At 40.4% G+C, this 20,065-nt stretch overlaps 1 protein-coding gene across 1 annotated transcript in view; it reads left to right on the forward strand.

Annotated features, from left to right (window-relative positions):
* Nucleotides 1-3,567, forward strand: part of SYN2 (synapsin II) — a 172,173-nt gene extending 168,606 nt beyond the window's left edge. Inside the window, exon 13 of the mRNA XM_059663610.1 lies at nt 2,649-3,567. Coding sequence (XP_059519593.1) covers nt 2,649-2,784 — 136 coding nt within the window. The 3' untranslated portion in view covers nt 2,785-3,567. The remainder of the gene's footprint in view (nt 1-2,648) is intronic.
* Nucleotides 3,568-20,065: the final 16,498 nt, after the last annotated feature.

The raw sequence follows: 20,065 nt of genomic DNA on the forward strand, positions 1-20,065 counted from the left end.
CTGCCTTTGACTCACAGTTTACGGTATATAATTAGCAAGGCTGCCCAGAAGGAAAAGAGAGAAGAAGTTAAATCCATTTCAACTTTTTACTCTCAGCTTTCTCAGAGAGAGGTCAGTTTCTGGTGTGGTCATCTGAGAAGGGCTCAGATAGAGACCCTGAGCAACTGCATCCTCTGGGGTTCCCTCATTCTCAGGAGAAACTCTAGAAGCCCCCATTATACTGCCCTGCTTCAGAGGAGGAGCTGAGGACCCCTAGGAAGTAGTACGGCCTGTACTTGAGAAGAACAGCACCAGCATGTGGGTGGAGGTCAGTTCCACCTTCTCCACCAGAACCAGAGATTCCTCTCTTCAATTTCCCCAAACAGTACTCTGCATCACTATCAGCACAGACAGCTGCAGCCTTGGGGGAATGGTATAGACCGGTGATGGCGAACCTTTTGAGCTCGGCGTGTCAGCATTTTGAAAAACCCTAACTTAACTCTGGTGCCGTGTCACATATAGAAATTTTTTGATATTTGCAACACATAGTAAAACAAAGAATTATATTTTTGATATTTTTTTAATATATTTAAATGCCATTTAACAAAGAAAAAATCAACAAAAAAAATGAGTTCGCATGTCACCTCTGACACGTGTGTCATAGGTTCACCATCACTGGTATAGACCCATCTGTGCTTCTCATAGTAAAATAATGAGAATCTTTAGGGAGGGAGAAGAGGGGGCCATAGAATTTTGGAGTTCAAATGAGGCACTTTTAGAGATTGTCTAGCCATTGCATAAATGAGAAAACATAGCTCAGAGAGATTCGATTAATGTTCATTTTTAAAGCCGCTCTGCTCATTAGCAGCATAGCCAGGATTAGGACTCAAGGGCTCCAGATGACCACTTTCTCTGGGTTTTCCTACATGACAGGAGGAGCATCACCCACTCCAGCTCCCCAGCTCTGGCCAGTGACACATTTCTTATCTCACATGTCCCATAACCTCCCTTCAACCCAGTGTTTTTTTCTGTATGCTAACTTTTTAATCTTTCCTACCTTCCAATTTTGGCCCCAGTTTGAGGGCAGATTTTTGGGTTGTCACTGCTTACATTGTTGAATAAAGTCAGCCTCTGATGAGGAAGGCTGATACCCAGTCCCTTAGCCTGTATGTGCAGAGGAGGCCCCCTCCCAGAGGCCAGCATGTTGTGGCTCATCTTTAGTCTTATGAAAGGCAGGGCATCTGTTCACAGTCACTGCAGGAAGCGAGAAACTGCTCATACTTCTGTAGAATGAAGTTTCTGGGGCTACACCCTGAATTTAGGGGAGGGCTGGGAGTTTTAAGGCACCAGGAAAAAAGTTCTGGAGACAGAAACTGGCAGGAAAGGGACATAGTAGAAATCAAGGAGAGAAGACGGACCACTGGAGACACTAGACCTGTATCCTCTTCCGAAGTTCTGGGCTTAGCCTTTCCTCGACCTTCTTGTATTGAGTTTTTCTCTCTGAATTGCTAATCTCTCAAGGGATAAATCAGCCCCTAAAATGTGTGTGGGTTTTTTTTTTTTTATTAGAAAACTGCCTAACAACCTTGTGTCGGCCTGATAAGTAGAGTTGTCCCTTAATGTCCATGGGAGATTGGTTCCGGGACCCCTTGCAGACACCAAAATTTGAGGATGCTCAAGTTCCTTATATAAAATTGTGTAGTATTTGCATATAACCTATATTTGCATATAACCTATAGCTGGGTATGCTTTCACATCTTCATTCACATGGCTTCAGCGTAGTGCTTGGCTTATGGCAAATTCAAGTTTGCTTTTAAGAATTATCTGGGATTTATTTTTTCAAATATGTTTGATCCGTAGTTGGTTACATCTGTGAATGTGGAGGGCTGAATGTGTCTCTTGCCCCTGGACACCCGGAGCCCCACAGACCTTATAATAGGGGTCCTCTGGGGAAGGGTGCAAAGAGTGATTACATCCACTTTAATACTCAAGGTAAATTGAGCACTAGAGTTTGTGCCAAGCCAAAAGGTTCTTTTGGAATGAAAGAAAAAAGCAGAATATAAAAAGCTCTAAAAAGGCCTAGAGATTATTTTACCAAACAAGTACAGACCACAAATAAAAACCAAATACCAGAAAAGCAATGGCTTGCCTGAGGTCAAGAGTAAGTGAGTGTCAGAATCAAGACTGACTCAGATGTTCTGATGCTGACTCCACTACTTGACAATTCATGGAAAAGAGAGTGCAGAGTCCATGGGCCCCTAGTTGCTACATTTCATCAGAGGGGAAGGGTGTGAGTCCTAGATTAGTACTTACCAAGTTGAGGCCTCGGAAATTAAGTCTGCTGGCCCTTTAGCATTAAATAAAAGAAACATCCTTTGAGTCACCCCTTCCTCTTTTCCTTCTCTCTCTTTTTTCTCTTCTTCCTTTTTTTCCTCCTTCCTCTCTTTCTCTCTGCTCCCATCCTTTCCTGTTTTAGCAGCAGTGAAGGTGAAGAAAATAGCACAGGAGCCTCCCAGGATCCTGGTAGCACAATCCCTGCTGGCTTTCTATCACCGTGGTCTCCCTTGGGTGGGAGTGGGGGTTCCAGTTGTGTATCCTCATGTGATCGTCCTTTCCTACCTTGCTGGGAACACCACCCTCTCACATTCTCTCTGGTTTTTATCTTCAAGCAAGTCGCAGTCCCTGACAAATGCCTTCAGCTTCTCTGAGTCCTCCTTCTTCCGGTCTTCAGCCAATGAGGATGAAGCCAAAGCAGAGACCATCAGGAGCTTGAGGAAGTCCTTTGCCAGCCTCTTTTCAGATTAGCTCTTCAGACACACGTGGGCACCTGGCCTAACCGGGAAAGGCATCTGAGACATTTGCCAACAACAGTCAGCCACGTTTGGTAGTGATGTCCCATGACCTTGACTTGTGTGGCCCCTTCCTCTGCTCCGTTGTGCTAAGTGATGTGCAGCTCAGAAAGGATCATGTGAAGGTCTCAGGGCAGGTGCCTAATCAGCGAAGGGCACCTGACATCAGAGAGAATAGAGCTGTTTTTCTGTAGTTGTGAGAACATTCTCTGAGGTCATCGTTTGGTGTGAGTTTAGTGGCCTTATTGTGACAGCGCCATCATGTCTTATTCTTCCTTGTGAAACCAGGACTCCCTTCATTGAGGACTCCTGGTAGCTTAACCTAACTCAGATGCAGTGCTAAGCATGCCCCCCTTCCTTTAGTCAGTGCTGACTATGTGGGAAATATATACTTAACCCAAAATATTCTTGGTGTTAGGAACTTACCCACACCTGGATCCCTTGTCAGACACACCTGATTAGCTGTTGAAAACACACCTGCCCAGCACATGCGATTCCTTGACTGCTGTCATAGTGAAGCACCTTTAGTCTACTGATACTGGAGAGAACAAGGATCTGCAGTTCTCTCCTTTCCCTCTCTGGAGTGCAGTTCTTTTGTGTGTGCTGCAGTGATCTTGAGCTCCGAAGCTGCACTGTGGAGAATGCATGACACTGTAACAGCAGTATACCAAGTTTTGTGTTCATCTCAAAATAAATGTTAAGACATTTGGTGTAATAAAAGCAGCAGCATTAACCAGCATTTGATTCAGCCATGAGGTCTCCCCTAAGCTACCCTTTTGACTGAGTGTATGTGAGGTGTGTGTGCGTGTTTGGGAGTGCAGGGAAGGGAAAAGTCTAGGAGGGTGAAGCTGTTGGTGTTATTATGTATGAATGTGCTTCTGTGTGAATGTGATTGTGAGTGTACGACTATTTCCAAGTGGATGAGAGGATGGCTGTCCTTTAGACACCACTTATGCTGGGCTTCCTGACACCTCTCCAGTGATTACATTTCCTCCAGGACATCTGTACTTCCTTCAGTAACTCAGCATTTCTACCAATTTTACTGAATATCGAGACTTTCTAATAAGCATAGCACCATTGCCCCCATAGCAGTCAAGTTAGACCCACTTGTCTGGTGTATCAAGCTTCTCAGCTGAAGCCCACATGGTGGTGCCAATGAGGCTGGACTGACCTGCCCTGGTGAAGGGGATCCCACAAGCCCCAGGCATCCTGAAGAGGCCTGTGATGGAGGATGGGCTCTGGGGGTTTTCACTCCAGCTTCTTCATGTCTCTGGTACTCAAGAGTATGTTCTCCCAAATCAAAAATGCTGTGAGGATAAGTACCACATCTGCACTGATAAAAAGAAATCAGTATATTGACATTTTATCAAAATAATTTCCTACATGCGATACCCATTCTACTAACTCAACAAAACACTCATCCAAATGCCACTATCTTGTTAACTCACCTTATAATGCCACTGTCTTGCTAACTTCTCCTTAAAGTAGATGCTGAGAGGTCAGAGAATGGATTTCTCTGGTGCCAGGGTCTCCTTTATAACTTAGCCATGCTGTCAGAGTTCAAGGTTCTAGATCTGTACCTTCTTCTTACACTTAAAAAGCAGGAAGTAGAACCTCCCATTAAATGACATCTCTGGGAATGGCAGCTCTCCTCCAACACAACACATATAACTACGGAACAAAATACAAACCAAGCAAAAAGGTGGTGGTGGGGGTGGTGGGGGTTAAGGAATATCTATGCTCAAGAGAATTGATCTTTATAGTTTCTTCTATTTCCAACCAAGAGTCTAGCACTTGTAGTCACTTCTATACCCCTGATTCCAAATATGTCTTAAGAGAATTCATTTAGTTAAAAAGCATTTACTGAGCATTTAATATAAGTATAAACATTGTGATGAATTCAAGGAAATATTTACTAACATTTCCATAGTGCTACTAAGTTCCATGCAGAATTCTAAGCACTTAACATTTATCAAATCATTTATTCCTTATAACAAACAAGGTACTATTATTATTTTACAAATGAGAAAATAGAGGCACATCAATTTAATAACTTGCTCAAATTCACCTAACTGGTTTGTGGTGGAGCCGGAATTTGAACCCAAGCAGTGTAGCCATGGAACTCAGCCTTGACTACTTTGCTATATTTCTTTTACTTAATCTAGCAGAGGGAGCAAGATGTAATTGTGTTAAATTATACATAACATGGCAACAAAATAAGAGATGTACACAAAACTTTTTCACACTTATACCCACTTCCTTCATCTATCCCTTGACCTCAGGGAAAGAAAGGATGGGGGAAGGTCAGAGTGCTTGTTACCAGTGTTGACCCCTTATCCTAGAATCATGAGTAACACACAGTGTATCTTATTGTGATCAAATATAATTCTGGTTCTTGAAAAATTACTCATTCTTCCACATTTAATGTCAGACCAAAACCCACAAGTGGCTTATTTAGAAAATGAGTCAACCCTGGAACTGCTGGGGTGACAAAAGGGGAGGGATTTACCATCGATCAGGCAGCACCCTAGTCCAAAGGACACATGGATTCTATCCAACCCTTAGTAATGGGGGGGGGCCAGAGGTGGGGGGAGTTCCATTCAGAAACAGCCCTCTCGGTACATAATAAAGATGGCCTCAGAGATTGGGAAATTTGCCACTCACAACAATCAACAAATATTTGATGAATACCATGATAACTGGTCTAAAGCGGGGATCTCCAAGGGTTGATGACCGTCCATTATAGATCTTGAAACCTTAGTCTATAGGTCAGTTGTGACCACTGTGCAATCATCTCTACAACTAATGGGGATTCCTTACCCACATCTTCATCCCAGATTAATAGAGATAGAACACTTCATCCCTGCCCTTATGAAACTCTCCATCTCCCTGGATCAAAATAAATTAGTTGCGCTTTTGGCTCAGTGGATAGAGCGTTGGCCCACAGACAGAAGGGTCATAGGTTCAATTCCAATCAAGGGCATGTACCCGGGTTGCAGGCTTGATCCCCAGCCCCAGTTGAGTTGCTGTCTTTCTCTGTATCTCCCTGTCCCTTCCACTCCCTCTAAAAATCAGTGGAACAATACCTTGGGTGAGGATTAACAACAATGAAAGATTAATTAATTCTGCTCATCATTTATTTGTTTATAACTCTTTATTGTGTTCTTACTAAGCTCGATAAGTTCTGTGGGAAAAATATGAAAATGAGTTAAGCAAGGATTCTGCCCTCACAAAATTTCACAGCCCAGTAAAGGGGAAGCACATAAACAAATATTAAAAAGAAAGTGGTAAACACCATAAGACAAATGCAGTCAAAATGTTATTTTGAAAAAAAAATAAGGTTGATAAGTATTGGTGAGGATATGGGAAATGGAACTCTTACACATTGCAAATGGGAACATAATGTTGGTACTACCACTTCAGGGAACAATTTGGCAATATCCTATCACAAACCCTATGGCTCAGCAATTTCATTTCTAGACATTCACTCTTGAGAATCTCTTGCACATGTACTCAAGGAGGCAAGTAAAAGAATTAGTCTCAGCATCATTGGTGAAAAATGGAAACAACCAACTGTCTCTCATGGGGGGAATTACAACATAAATTGGTTTATTCATAAATTGGTTATATAGGGGTTAAATAAACAAATATTTGAGGAATTCAGAAAAGATATGGAAGGAGAATGAAAAAGATGAGCCAAATAAGTGTAAAATGGCCAACAAGCAGGTACATGTTGTTGGTGTCAAGCTGGGGTGGTCCGAGAAGACGGCACCCTAGAGGTGAGCTGTGTGCAACCCACAGGATAGGGAGGCATGCCAGCCAGGGAGAATGGGATGAATGCACAAAATTCAGTCATTGAATTTTTCAGTTCAAAGTTTCATCTACTTTTATCCTCTTATTTTACAGATGTGAAAACCAAGGCCCAGGTAACTTAAGGAGCTTGTCATGTCATGAAGAAAGTTAGTAATAGAAGCAAGTGAGTCAGTCCTAGATGGGCCATTTGGGGCACTGTCCCTTGTGAGGTAAATGTATGGGTTTATTTCCAGAGGTCCTCCAGGGAGGGAGAGGCTAACAAGAGTGTTTCACAGAGCCCGGGGAAGAAATGGGAAGAGACAGTATTGGGCAATGGAAGGAGTCTAGGCTCTGAAATCAAATTTGAGTTTAAATCCTGGCTTTGCTAATTATTAGCTAATTGACTTTAGTTATAAGTCATTTAGCTTTTCTGGGTCTTGATTTTCTCATCTATAAATGAGAACAATACTACCTTTCTGAGGAGGTTTTCTAAAGATTTTAATGAGTTAATTTATCTCAAGTCTAGTGCTAACTGGGGTTGGCATGTGAGAGGATCATAAGAAATCCTCTCTGTCTCATAAAAAGAACACCAGTGTAATCCCCAAAGCCCTTTTGGCCAGCCCTCTTCCAGGAGCACCTAAAGAATGACCAAGCTTGCCTTTCTTCATCTCTTGTAACCAGGTAGGCTGAAGGGCAATTTTAATCCAACTGAGTAATGCCTTTTCCTAGGGCTATGATTCTTTTGAGTTGTTTAAATTGAGTTGAGGGTAGACACCTGGGGAGACAAATGCTGCTGCCTAAGCATCCTAGTAATGAGGATTGTGTGTACACACATACACCACCAAACCACTGCAGCCATAGAAATGACAGCACAAACCCATATGACTCTAATGGATTAATTTTTAATTGTTCATACCATATGATCATTCCTACAGTGGTGTGGTTTCCTTCAAACAATTCCTTTGGGAGGCTAAACATTTATTCCAATAAGCCTGCTGCTTATGCTTAGAAAATAATTGCCTTCAGATCTGTAGCCCTCAAATTTGAATTCAGTAACTCTGGGAATCTAGAGATCCATATACAAATTGTTCTGTGTATTGTATATTTTGGCAGGACCTCAACACACACACACACGCACACACACACACACACACACACACACACATTAAGAATCATTGCTTTAGGGAGTGAATTTTGATTTAAAAAATACAACAACACTTATAATTCTTTGGGAGTTAACTCTAATGATTAAGGTAAATAATATATAAGGTTCAAAACACAATGTGGCTATAAATAAATAAGATAATTTTTTGTGGCTTATAAACTGGTTCTAAAGGAAATTAATCCCAGAAAAGGAGTCTCATATGTTTTTAATAGTTTCTCTTTGAAATAAATGTCAAGTCCCATCAAGATTATCGATTTTGAAGGAGAGAAGATGTATTTCAGCAGGCAAATTCTGTTTGTTAAAAGTAACCTTATTACTGTATAATTCTCAAGTAACAGACTATATTTAGAATGATGTTTTCTTCCTCAGGTAATCATAATCATTATCCCTTATATTTGTGTAGTATTTCACAGTTTATACAGCATCTTGCATTTTAAAGGCACTATATGGTTTATAAAGTTCTGAATCACCTATCATTTTGTTAGAATCTCACAATAGCCCCATGAAGCTATTCCTCATTATAGGTAACTTCCAAGTATCTGAGTTTGGACTCACACTTGAATGGTACTCTTTCTCCTATCAATCTCTTTGGACTTCAGAGTTTGTTGATGAGAAAAACAATGCAATTGTTCATTCTCTTTGATGTTCCCTCCTCTTATTCAATACCCTATCACTCTGAGAATTTGCTTTCTTTCTTGGATATTGATATAGTCTCTCTCTCACACACACACACACACACACACACACACACACACACACACACACACGCCTGCCTACTGGCCTTTATTGTCAGTAGTCTTTTCTTCTGTTTCATACCTCCCCAGCCTATCATCTTCAGGGAAATAACCCGAGAGAGGGGGGGGGGGCGGGGGAAGAGAACACCAGAGAGCTCTTCAGGAACCCCACACCCCTGTAAACAAATGCTCCTCAGGGAACACTGCCCCATTTTCATCCACCTCCATATCCATATGTAACTCTTCTGATAAGAATTACCATCCTTCAGCTAACTCCTCCATAGCAGAAAGCTACAGCCATCCCAGTAGTTGTGATTAAATTCAGTGACTGCCTGACAAACCCTGGTTGTTCTAGATCCAGTTCTGGAAGGAAGGGAGATCAGCTCTCTCAGATTACCAAGAGGATGACCCAATTTTGGACTTCTTGGTTCCACTCTGGAGCTCATGGGTAATCATTCTTGGCAGAAAATTGTAAAGAATAGGCCCAAAGAAGCCCCCTAGACAGCTCAACCACTCAACATTCTGAAGACCCTCACACCACCTTGAGAACTGAGTGGCTTGGGAGTGGACTGGAATGACATTTGGGCTGCTCATTTGCCTTTGGAGTTTCACTGAGCTAACACAATATAACTCTTGGGATCTAAAGTTACTTTTTATTTGAATATTTAACACCCAAGTAGTAAATTTCTCAACTTATTTTGATATAATATTTATAGCAAGAGGTTATTTCAAGTAGATTATTTCTTCTTAAAGACTATGCCTTTGTTTTGTCCCCATAGCTATTATTCTGGATTAGGAATTTTACTTATGCCTCTTATTTGCCAGCCTCCTAATTGGGCTTCCTGGCTTCAATCTCTTGCCTATTTCTTTCTTTGTTTGTTTTATTGTTGTTGATGTTAATCCTCATCTGAGGATATTTTTTCCATTGATTTTTAGAAAAAGTGGAAGGGAGGGAGGGGGGTGGAGAGAGAAACATCAATGTGAGAGATACAGCGATTGGTTGCCTCCCACACACACCTGACCAGGGCCGGGAATTGAACCTGCAACCCATGTACTAGTACATGCCCTTGATTGAAAATCGAACCCACTATCCTTTGGTGCTTGGGCCGACACTGTAACCACTTAGCAACACCGACCAAGGCTCTTGCCTATTTCTTTTAAAACCTCTGATTATCAAAATCTTTCAGTGAACTCCAAGCATAGAGAATGGGGCCCAAACTCCTTATCTTGGCACTTAAGGTCCCCCTAGAGCAGTGATGGCGAACCTATGACACGCGTGTCAGAGGTGACACACGAACTCATTTTTTTGGTTGGTTTTTCTTTGGTAAATGGCATTTAAATATATAAAATAAATATCAACAATATAAAACTTTGTTGTACTATGGTTGCAAATATAAAAAAATTTTCTATATGTGACATGGTACCAGAGTTAAGTTAGGGTTTTTCGAAATGCTGACACGCCAAGCTCAGAAGGTTCGCCATCACTGCCCTCTAGCCCCAATTTATCAGGGAGGGAATATGTCTAGTGGTTAGATATTTGGGCTTTGAGATCAGGCAAATCTGGTTTCAGTACTAGTTCTACCACTTGTTAGCTGTGTGACCTTGGGCAAATGGCTAAACTTCCCTAAACCTCAGTTTCCTTACTAGTAACAACTGTAATAGTAATACCTCATATAGCTGTTGTTAGGATTAAATGAGATTATGCATGGAAAGTACTGTATACAGGTACCCCACACGTATAAGGAAGATCCTAATATTTTATTTATTATCATCATTGGTTTTCAACCCTATCTCCTCCTATTTGGCTGCAGCTAAGCTGATGTAAAATCCACTGTGCTTACTTTCACATTCTTGCTCTACAAATATACTCACTTTGTCATTTTCAGCTATCCTCAGCCCCTTAAAAATTCCTTTTCTTATCCTCATTACCCATCCAGATCATATAAATCCTTCAAGGCCCAGCTGAAATATCACCACCTACCCACGAAGCACTTTCTGCCTGCCTTAGTAGTCCCCCCTGATTGTTCTCTCTTCTCTAAATTCTTACAGTCACTTATTACCTCTACTTGCATAGATTTTTTGCAGGTTCACATGATTTCATTAAACTGTATGTGCTTCTTTGTCTCTTTATTCTTTTCATAATCTTGAACTCTTTTTTATGATTTTTATATTGAATTATTTTCTTCAGCTTTTTCTCTACTGAAGTCTATGTTTTAGGCTATTCAGAACTCCACATTTCCCCCAACATTTTATTATGAAAATTTAAAAATGCACATAAAGTTGAAGTAACTATACAGTGAACACTTTTATACTCACTACCTATATTCTACAAATAACATTATTCTTGCTTTATCCCATATCTATCCATCCCTTTGTGCATTCAACAATCCATCTAGTTTTTAATGCATTTCATAGAAAGTTGCGACATCAGTACACTTGACAAATGATAATACAAATTAGTTCCATCTGGTAAGAACTTTGAAGATAATATAGTTTACTCCCTGATTTTATAGATGAAAAAACTAAAGCCCTAAGATATTAAACAATTAGTCTAACTTCAGTCAATCAATCAACATATATGTTCTGAGCACCTACTATGTGTCTGGTATTCTGCTAGGTCCTGGGATATAATCAATAAAACAGATAAAGGCCTTGTCATCTTGAAGCTTACAGCTTAATGGGGAAGACAGATATTAAACAGATCATCACAAATGGTTAAAGAGTAAAGTACATGGGGATCCAATTAAGTGGTGGATTGGTAAAGGGATTCTGAGAGGAATCATTACATACTGTATTGATCTCTAGACCCTTACTGTTGCTGATTTCCAGTGGCTTTCATATATAATAATACTCTCTTTTTTTCTACATGAATAAGTGACCATATTGTAAAGTTATTATCATTGTAAAAATAAGAGATTCCTCCAGAAGAGACCAAATACTGTGAGGCAGAGTTAGAGGTGAAGTCTCTCTGGAGGAAAAGATTCCCAGCAACATAGAGATGTTAGCCCAAGCCCTGTGGTTAAAGCTATAAAGCAGAAACATTGGCCTTCCGGGAGCTAGGGCAGAGATTGCTCAGGTCAGAATACAGGCAGCATATGAACTAAGGCAAAAGGGACCCTAGACTTGCAAGAAGCTCATTGTAGGGTGGGATCAAAGAATTACAGATACAAAGGTTTCATTAAGAGTAGCTTCCTGAGCTGGACTTTGTTCCTAGTTTTAGAGTTGTAAATTCCTAGTAGGCTGAGAATGTGTGAGTGAAACATGATTTTTCCTTAGGAAATTTCTAAGTTTCTCTCCTAATGAATAATTTAAGGATTTTGCAGTTTCTCCTGCAAGTTTGTTCTGCTGGAATCTGTCTTACTGTACTAAGGTAAATAAATGGGTTCATGGGTGGTCTCAAGATAAGGGAGTGGCATGGAGATTTATCAAGGCTTTTTTGTCTCTCTCCCTTGTTTCTTTTCTTTTCTTTTCCCTCCTTCCTTCCTTCCCTCCCTCCTTCCTTCCTTCCTTCCTTCCTTCCTTCCTTCCTTCCTTCCTTCCTTCCTTCCTTCCTTCCTTCCTTCCTTTTCTTTCTTTCTTTTCTTTCTTACTCATTTTACATTTGGTAAATAGACCACTTCTAGATAACCCTAAAAACTTGTTGAATGTCATGAGGGAGGACTGTGAATACCTTGTACTCCCAATTATTCACTTTCCTTTTTTCAAATGGATGATGCATCACCCATTGCCAAGTGATTTGCCTCCCTGTCCCACTAAAATCAGGCTTGGTTATGGGACTTTGGCCAATGGCATGAAAACCCAACAGAATTTACTCCACAAAGACAACTCATTTGGTTCTCCCATTGCCACAAAAATGATCAGCCTGGGTCTAAGCATGGAAAGACAAGTGGAATAGAACCACAGCTGGTTTGCAGGTGCCAGCATCTAATGTGAGCGATAAATGCATGCTTGTGTTATAAGCAATTGGTGCTTTGGAGTTGTCTGTCTCTATAGCAAACCTGAGCAATACATACTGACAAAAAAGTATTGAGACTAGACCATCTCTGGAGTTTTGCCTAGGGTGGGTAAGATTTCTCAGAAAGCTAGTTTTGAACTAGCTATTTGCAATATTGCAGGAAGATGGTTTGGAAATTAAAGGAGACTAATTCAAGTGAATAAGGGTAGTATGGAAAGAGGTGTGAAGTCTGTATTGGGAAGAGGAAGTAGTGTTTTCTTAACTTGGAAATCTTTTTTTAACAATATTTTTATTGATTTCAGAGAGGAAGGGGGAGGGAGAGAGAGAGAGAAACATCAATGATGAGAGAGAATCATTGATCGCTGCCTCCTGCACGCCACCTACCGGGGATTGAGCCTGCAACCCAGGCACGTGCCTTTGCCCAGAATCAAACCTGGGACCCTTCAGTCTACAGGCCAACACTCTATCCACTGAGCCAAACTGGCTAGGGCTTAACTTGAAAATCTTTACATTAGTTTGTTACATTCTTCTAGAGCTCCCTAGACTACCCCTTGTAAATGCTGGAGTTTAGTTTCTCTCAGAAAAGCCATGGCCTATGATATGACTGGCAATATTATTAAAAAGTGAGGTTGCTTTCAATATTTGATAAAAAAAATTTCAAGCACCCTACTTAAAAATAAACCTTCTTTCAAGGAACTGCCTAGTGATACAGAAATCAGCAAATATTCTTGATTTTTGTCTGAAAATATGATTATAGATTTTCTTCCAATAAAACTTTATAAAGGACAACCACTGAAGAACGTCTTCCTATGGAGTAGTAGTAGAACCCAGCAATGCTTTCTGTAAGATCTACTGAACCTTGCGGGCACCAACTAAAATGTAACAGGAATCAAAAGGAGAGCATCCTAAAAAGTACTGGATTTCTAACTTCTTATTAACTGGGTCACCACTTTGGATCCTTTGATGCTATTTTTAGAAGCAAATACTTCCTTTGTTCAAGTCCCCTAACTTTGAATCTTTGTAATGTTCCAGCTGCTTCCAGCCAGACCTGCTTTTCCCATTCATTCTGAAAACGTAGGCCAGATTAAGCCCAAAGTGTCACTTACACCAAAGCACACCCCTAACTCACACCCAGAATAGCTCCCCACTGCCTTGAACAAAAGGCCATACTATAAATGATCACCAAGGCTCTCTACAAATAAAACCCAATATATGGTCTTAGCTTCCTACTACACAAATCCTCTACTCCAAACTAATGATCTACTCACAATTCTCCAAATATAACTTGTCCTTTCCTGCCTACTCACCTCTGCTCATGAAGTTAAAGATATGCTCTCTCTCTTCTGTTTGTCCAAATACTTCTCACCCTTCAAGCCCTCACTCATGTTTCATCCATGAAATGATGTCTGACAACGCAATTACAAGGGATTTGGGTCTTATTAATTATATGGATGACACAGACTTTTTGGAACCAAATATTGCTTGATGTAATGAAGTCAAAGGACAATAATTTATGATTGTAACTTCTTAATGGCTTAATAGCTTGAGCAGAAGGCAAAAAGCTAAATACCACATTGAAGCCGAATCTGCTAAGCCAGATTCTGCTGTTGACAATTTAGTTAGAATTTAGGGATAAATACAAACACCCAAATCCTCTTTTAAAGTAATAGCTACTGCTCAAGCATTACCTTCAAAACCTGGAGACCCATTAAATATTGTGGGTTTTTAGGATACATGGAGAGTAAATCTTGAAAGGCAGGGAGATCTGTGCATTCTCTTGGAAATCTGTGAATCATAAATATTATTTTTAGTCCAATAGTTTTTGAACTTTACTTTTTGTAATAGAACACCCATTTTTTCAAAAATATTTTACATGAGCCAGGCTGGTGTGGCTCAGCAGTTGGGTGTCGACCCAGAAACCAAGAGTCCTTTAGCTCAATTCTGTCATAGCACATGCCCGAGTTGCAGGCTCAATCCCCAGTAGGGGGTGTTCAGGAGGCAACCAATTGATGATGTCCCTCTCTCATAGATGTTTCTATCTCTCTATCCTCTCCCTTCCTCTCTCTCTCTAAAAGTCAATAAAACATATTTACATATCTATATCTATATCTATATCTATATCTATATCTATATCTATATCTATATATATATATATATATATATATATATATATATATATATATACTAGAGGCCCGGTGCACAAAAATTTGTGCACTCGGGGGGGGGGAGGGGGGGTCCCTCAGCCTGGCCTGTGCCCTCTAGCAGTCTGGGACCCCTCGGGAGATAACGACCTGCTGGCTTAGGCCTGCTCCCGGGTGGCAGAGGGCAGGCCCAATCCCTAGGTGCAGCCCCTGGTCGGGCTCAGAGCAGGGCTGATTGGGGAGTTGGGGCGCCGCTCCCTGTCACACTCAAGGCAGGGTCGATGGGGAGGTTGTGGAGCAACCCCCTGTCACACACAGAGCAGGGCCCATCAGGGGGGTTGGGGCTCTGTACCCTGTCACGCACAGAGCGGGGCCTATCAGGGGGTTGAGGAGCTCCCCCCTGTCACACACAGAGCAGGGCGGATCAGGGGGTTGGGGCGCCGCCACTCTCACACTCAGGGCAGGGCTGATGGGGAGGTTATGGCTCTACCCCGTCACACACAGAGCAGGGCCCGTGGCGGGGGGGAGCTCCCCCGTATCAGGCACAGAGCAGGGTGGATAGGGAGGTTGTGGCCCCGCCCCCTGTCACACACAGAGCCGCAGGGCGATCAGGGGGTTTGGGTGCTGCCCCCTGTCATGCTGATTCCAGTGCCGGGAGGCCTCACGGCTCCGCTGATCCCGGTGCTGGGAGGCATATTACCCTTTTACTCTATAGGGTAGAGGCCTGGTGCACGGGTGGGGACCGGCTGGTTTGCCCTGAAGGGTGTCCTGGATCAGGGTGGGGGTCCACTCTGGGGTGCCTGGCCAGTCTGGGTGAGGGGCTGAGGGCTGTTTTCAGGCTGGGGGTGACTGAACTCCCAAACGCTCCTTTTTTCCTTTTTTTTTTTTTTTTTTTTTTAATTCTGGGCCAGCTTTAGCTTGAGGCTTGGCTCCAGCTCTTAGGCCTCCGGCTGAAAGTAGGTTTCTGGCCTTTGCATACAATGTTGCGAATCTGCTGGCTGAAGTTGGGCGTATTTGTTACAGAGTTTCTTAAACTGCCTGCTCAGAGGCCTGCAGCAGCAGGCGGGAAACGTTGGTTTCCTCCGTCACTGAGGCAACCAAGCCTCATGTTAGTTTCAAGCTGCCTGGCTGCCGGCCGCCATCTTGGCTGACAGTTAATTTGCATATCTCGCTGATTAGCCAATGAAAAGGGTATCGGTCGTACGCCAATTACCATGTTTCTCTTTTATTAGATAGGATATATATATATTTGTACATGAAACCTTAATGTATAAAACAGATTAAAGTACATTTTTTTCCTGATTAAAGGAGAACAGCAGTCCAGGCACACCACTGTGTTGACCTCTCTATTTTCCCTTTATCCCAAGGTGATCACTGCATCCCTTCCTTGACACACAAGTCTAAAAAAACTATTTATCGCTGGTATAGTCCAACTCTGCTATCCTGTTTACAACACCTCTGATGATTATCCATTCAGCCTGTGTTTAAATATAAGGTGTTGGTCTTTCTGCTTAGCTGAAATTGAGCTAACGGTATATTATAACCCTTACCAAAATGAAGAAGTTGAAGCTCTTCAAATTGAAAGCCACCTGGGACGCACAGGTCAGGGCGTCTCAGCAGATAGTAACATGTGTCACGAGTGCCAAAGTACCCAGAGAAGGACCAGAAGAGTGGTTCAATGTCAACCTCTGGGTCAGAGCTCACTGCCTCCAGACCAGTGTAGGAGTTCTACAGCGTGTACCTTGGAAAATGGGATTGGGCTCTTTGGCAGTATCTTTATTCCTTACAATTGCTTCAAGCCTCGGAGCTGCTAGCAGTTTGAAAGATCATTTTAATTAAAATATTTACTCTTAAGTGACAGGATATATCTAATGAAAGGTTACAAAGGCTAAGGCTAGAAAATATTTAAAACATGTTTCACATTGCCATTTTGTCAGTAATGCCCTTCCCATGTCTCTCTTCTATAATGAAATCCAAGACTTCAATAGATGGATCTTCCAGGATCACAAAATGCATTTATTTTTCTTACATGGAAAAGGAAGCTTATCAAAAATAAATAAGCATTTAGATGGCATGTGGAAGAATGGATTCCTCATGCCAGGTTCCACATCCAAATGAACTGAAGGAAAGTGCTGTACAAGATAACCAAGTATGTAACAGATAATCATGGATAAATATGAGTGGGAAGCTTAACTTCCTACTGGTGGTTATCCAGAGCTTGTTGGTATAACCACAGGCAGGGCTAAGCCAGAGTTTCCACTCCCATCCCTGAGTTAGGTGTTATTGCCTTCCAACAAACCCTCAAAGGGCCCAGTGTTGTGAGATAGAAGGGTAGAGAGGAAGGCCAAGGCACAACTCTATATGAAAGAGATTCATTTAAATATATACTGTATTTAATACAATATTCAAGTGAGTATAAGAGTCTGTGCTCCACTGTGAGTAAGGGTGTGGCTGCTGGAAGCTAACTTGGAGGGGGGAAAATTTTGGATGTTGGTAAAAGTACTTTAGCCCATGGGTAAAGTACCAGCAGAGTGCCAGCTGGGAGCATGTATGTCAGAGAGCACAAAGAGAACACCGTTTCTGAAAAAACATCTGCCAAAACCTCCAGACTTGGAATTCAGGCAATCAAACAGAGCTGTGAAACAAACCTATCAACCTAAAACTTACCAGTACACCACTTTGGCTTCTTCTGAATTATGTTGACAGTGGTAGCACTCTTCCAAACACAGGAGGTTTGTTATTTTATGGGTAGCAACGAGGTACTGGCATAGGTGGTTTCATGTTGTCAGTGTATGCATAATTCCCCTTGTTGGAGAAAAACAGCGTATGCGATTTCTGCCCCCGCAGAACACAATGTGAAGTGCCTTTAGTGGGATGAGTAACACTGGGTGGTGATCCTGAAAGCAGGGGTCTCTGGTTGGTTATGGCCGGAATTGTATTCAATTTCCTACACTTTCTTCTAAACCCACCTCCTTTAAGTAGTTTTCTACTTGGCTGCAGTCAGTTGAAGTGTGATATCAGAATGAGGACATTTGCATTCTCTTTGAAAACCATAAAGTCTTTCTGAGGAGAGAAACGTCCATGTAAAAAAGAATTTTAAAATCAAATGTACAAACAAATTAATGTACATATACATTTAGAATAATTAAATCTTAGAATTCCAATCAAAGGAATTTCAGAAGGCATCTAGCCCAAACTCACCTGTCACAAACCTGGCATGGGACTGTGCCTGGGGCTTGCAAAGTACAAATAGGTAAACAGTAAAACTTCATGTTTTCAAGTTCCCTTATTTCAAATTTTATCATATTTAATAAGGAGCACTGAGGATAAAAAGAAAAGCCCATGTTATTTATGATATTTAAAATACATAGTCAAGGATGAAAGAGGAAATGTAAAATGATACGGCAGAATTTCTAGAAAATTCTTACACTAAAAACAGATGTCAGAATCTCAGAGATATAGCCAAGTGAAATTCAAAGAAAATTAATAGTATCAAATACCTATGTTAATAAATATTAAAATAAATTAAATATGCTAAAAATGTAAGAAAATGACATAAATAGAAAAAAGCAGAAGAAATAAATTGATGAGGATAAAAGCAGAAATGCCGGGCTGACATGGCTCAGTGGTTGAGCATCGTTCTATGATCCAGGAGGTCATGGTTCAATTCCAGGTCAAGGCACATGCCTGGGTTGCGGGCTCGATCCCCATAACGGGGTGTGCAGAATGCAGCCAATCAATGATTCTCTGTCATCATTGATGTTTCTATCTTTCTCTCCCTCTCCCTTTCTCTCTGAAATCAATAAAAATATATTTTTTAAAAAGCAGAAATTAATGAGATTTTAAAACCTATACTAATATCAAAAGATGGTTCATTGAAAAAATTAACAAAAATAATCCAACAGCCAATCTAGTATTTTTAAAGGGGAGAGAAAGCATAAAGACACAAAATAAGAAATGACCTGGGGAAAGTGACAGTCAAAAGAAAGGTAATGTTTAAAACCACAACTCCAGGCAAATACATGAAATTTTAAATAATAATAATAAACCCATTACATGTTCATATAAATAATGCTTTTATTTATATAAAAATAATTATATATTTCTTTTAAAATTTGCTAGGATGAGTGGTTTGCATTTTTCAAGTCTCTTTAATATCTGGCTACACAGAAGACAATTGGATTCTCACCTGCTTCGGCATTCAATTTGTTGTCACACACACTTTAGCCTCTGGATAACTCCACTGTATATTTGTGAGAGAATGAAAATGAAAGAAGTTGAAACTTGATGTTCTAGAAAATATAATTTACCAAAAAGTATAATTTTACCAACAAAAAACTACAGGCCAATCTTATTTATGAATATTGATGCAAAAATCTTAAATAGGATATTTGGAAATAGAACCCAACAGCATATTAAACAAACATCCTGAGCAAGTAGGACTCGTTCCAGAATGCAAAAATGCTTCAGTTTTAGGAATTATAAGTCATCATAAGTCAAATAAGGAAGTCATATAAATAGAGCTAAACATTTTATAAAATTAAAAACCCATTCCTGATAGAAATAATAAAACAGGAACCAATGGATACTTTCTTAAAATGATAAGATATAAAAATTGTCATTATATTCTTAACTTAATCATATGTACATAAGTTTTATATATGATATAAATATGGAGATAGAGCTAGAGATATCTTAGCCTTCAGACCAGCATTTTATTTACTGGGAAACATTGAAGGCATTTCCACTAAAGCCTGGTTTAAGACAAGCATGAACACAATCACTATTATTATTTAACCTGATACTGGAGGAGTTGGTCAATACTGTTAGATAAGAGAACACAACTAGAAGCATAAGAATTTATAAATTATTAAAGATAAAATTATTCCTTTTGGTGACAATGCAAGAAAATTGCTGGAAAAACTATAACTTGAATTGAGAATTAGGAAATTAAGTATTTTCCCCCCCACTTATTTAGCATACTATATTTCTGTTTACTCTTTATTTTATTAGATTAGTCTATTTTTCTATTTGTGGACCACTATCATACAGTTTTAATTACTATAACTTTATAATGTTTTGATTGTATGAGAAAAATCCTAGTCTTTTCTTCCTTTTCAAAGTCCTCTTGATTATTTTGTCTACCACAGTTTCTCTTCCACATGAAACATAGGATGAAATTGTCAAGTTTAAAAAGACTGTTGATATTGTAATTGGGAAAGCATTGAATTTGCATATTTACCTTTTGAGAGAATTGATATCTCTACAATATAAGATTTCCCATTGTGTAGTATACACTGTTCCTCTAAGTGAGACTGTCCCTAAAAATTGCAGCTCCTCCACACTCCTTATTCTCCTCTTGCTTTATTTTTCTCCATAGCACTTGTCGCTATCAAACATTCTTTATATTTTATTCTTTATTTTGTTTATTGTCTGTCTCTTTACTAGAA

This window comes from Myotis daubentonii, chromosome 14, assembly GCF_963259705.1.
Source record: "Myotis daubentonii chromosome 14, mMyoDau2.1, whole genome shotgun sequence".
Classification (NCBI taxonomy): domain Eukaryota; kingdom Metazoa; phylum Chordata; class Mammalia; order Chiroptera; family Vespertilionidae; genus Myotis; species Myotis daubentonii.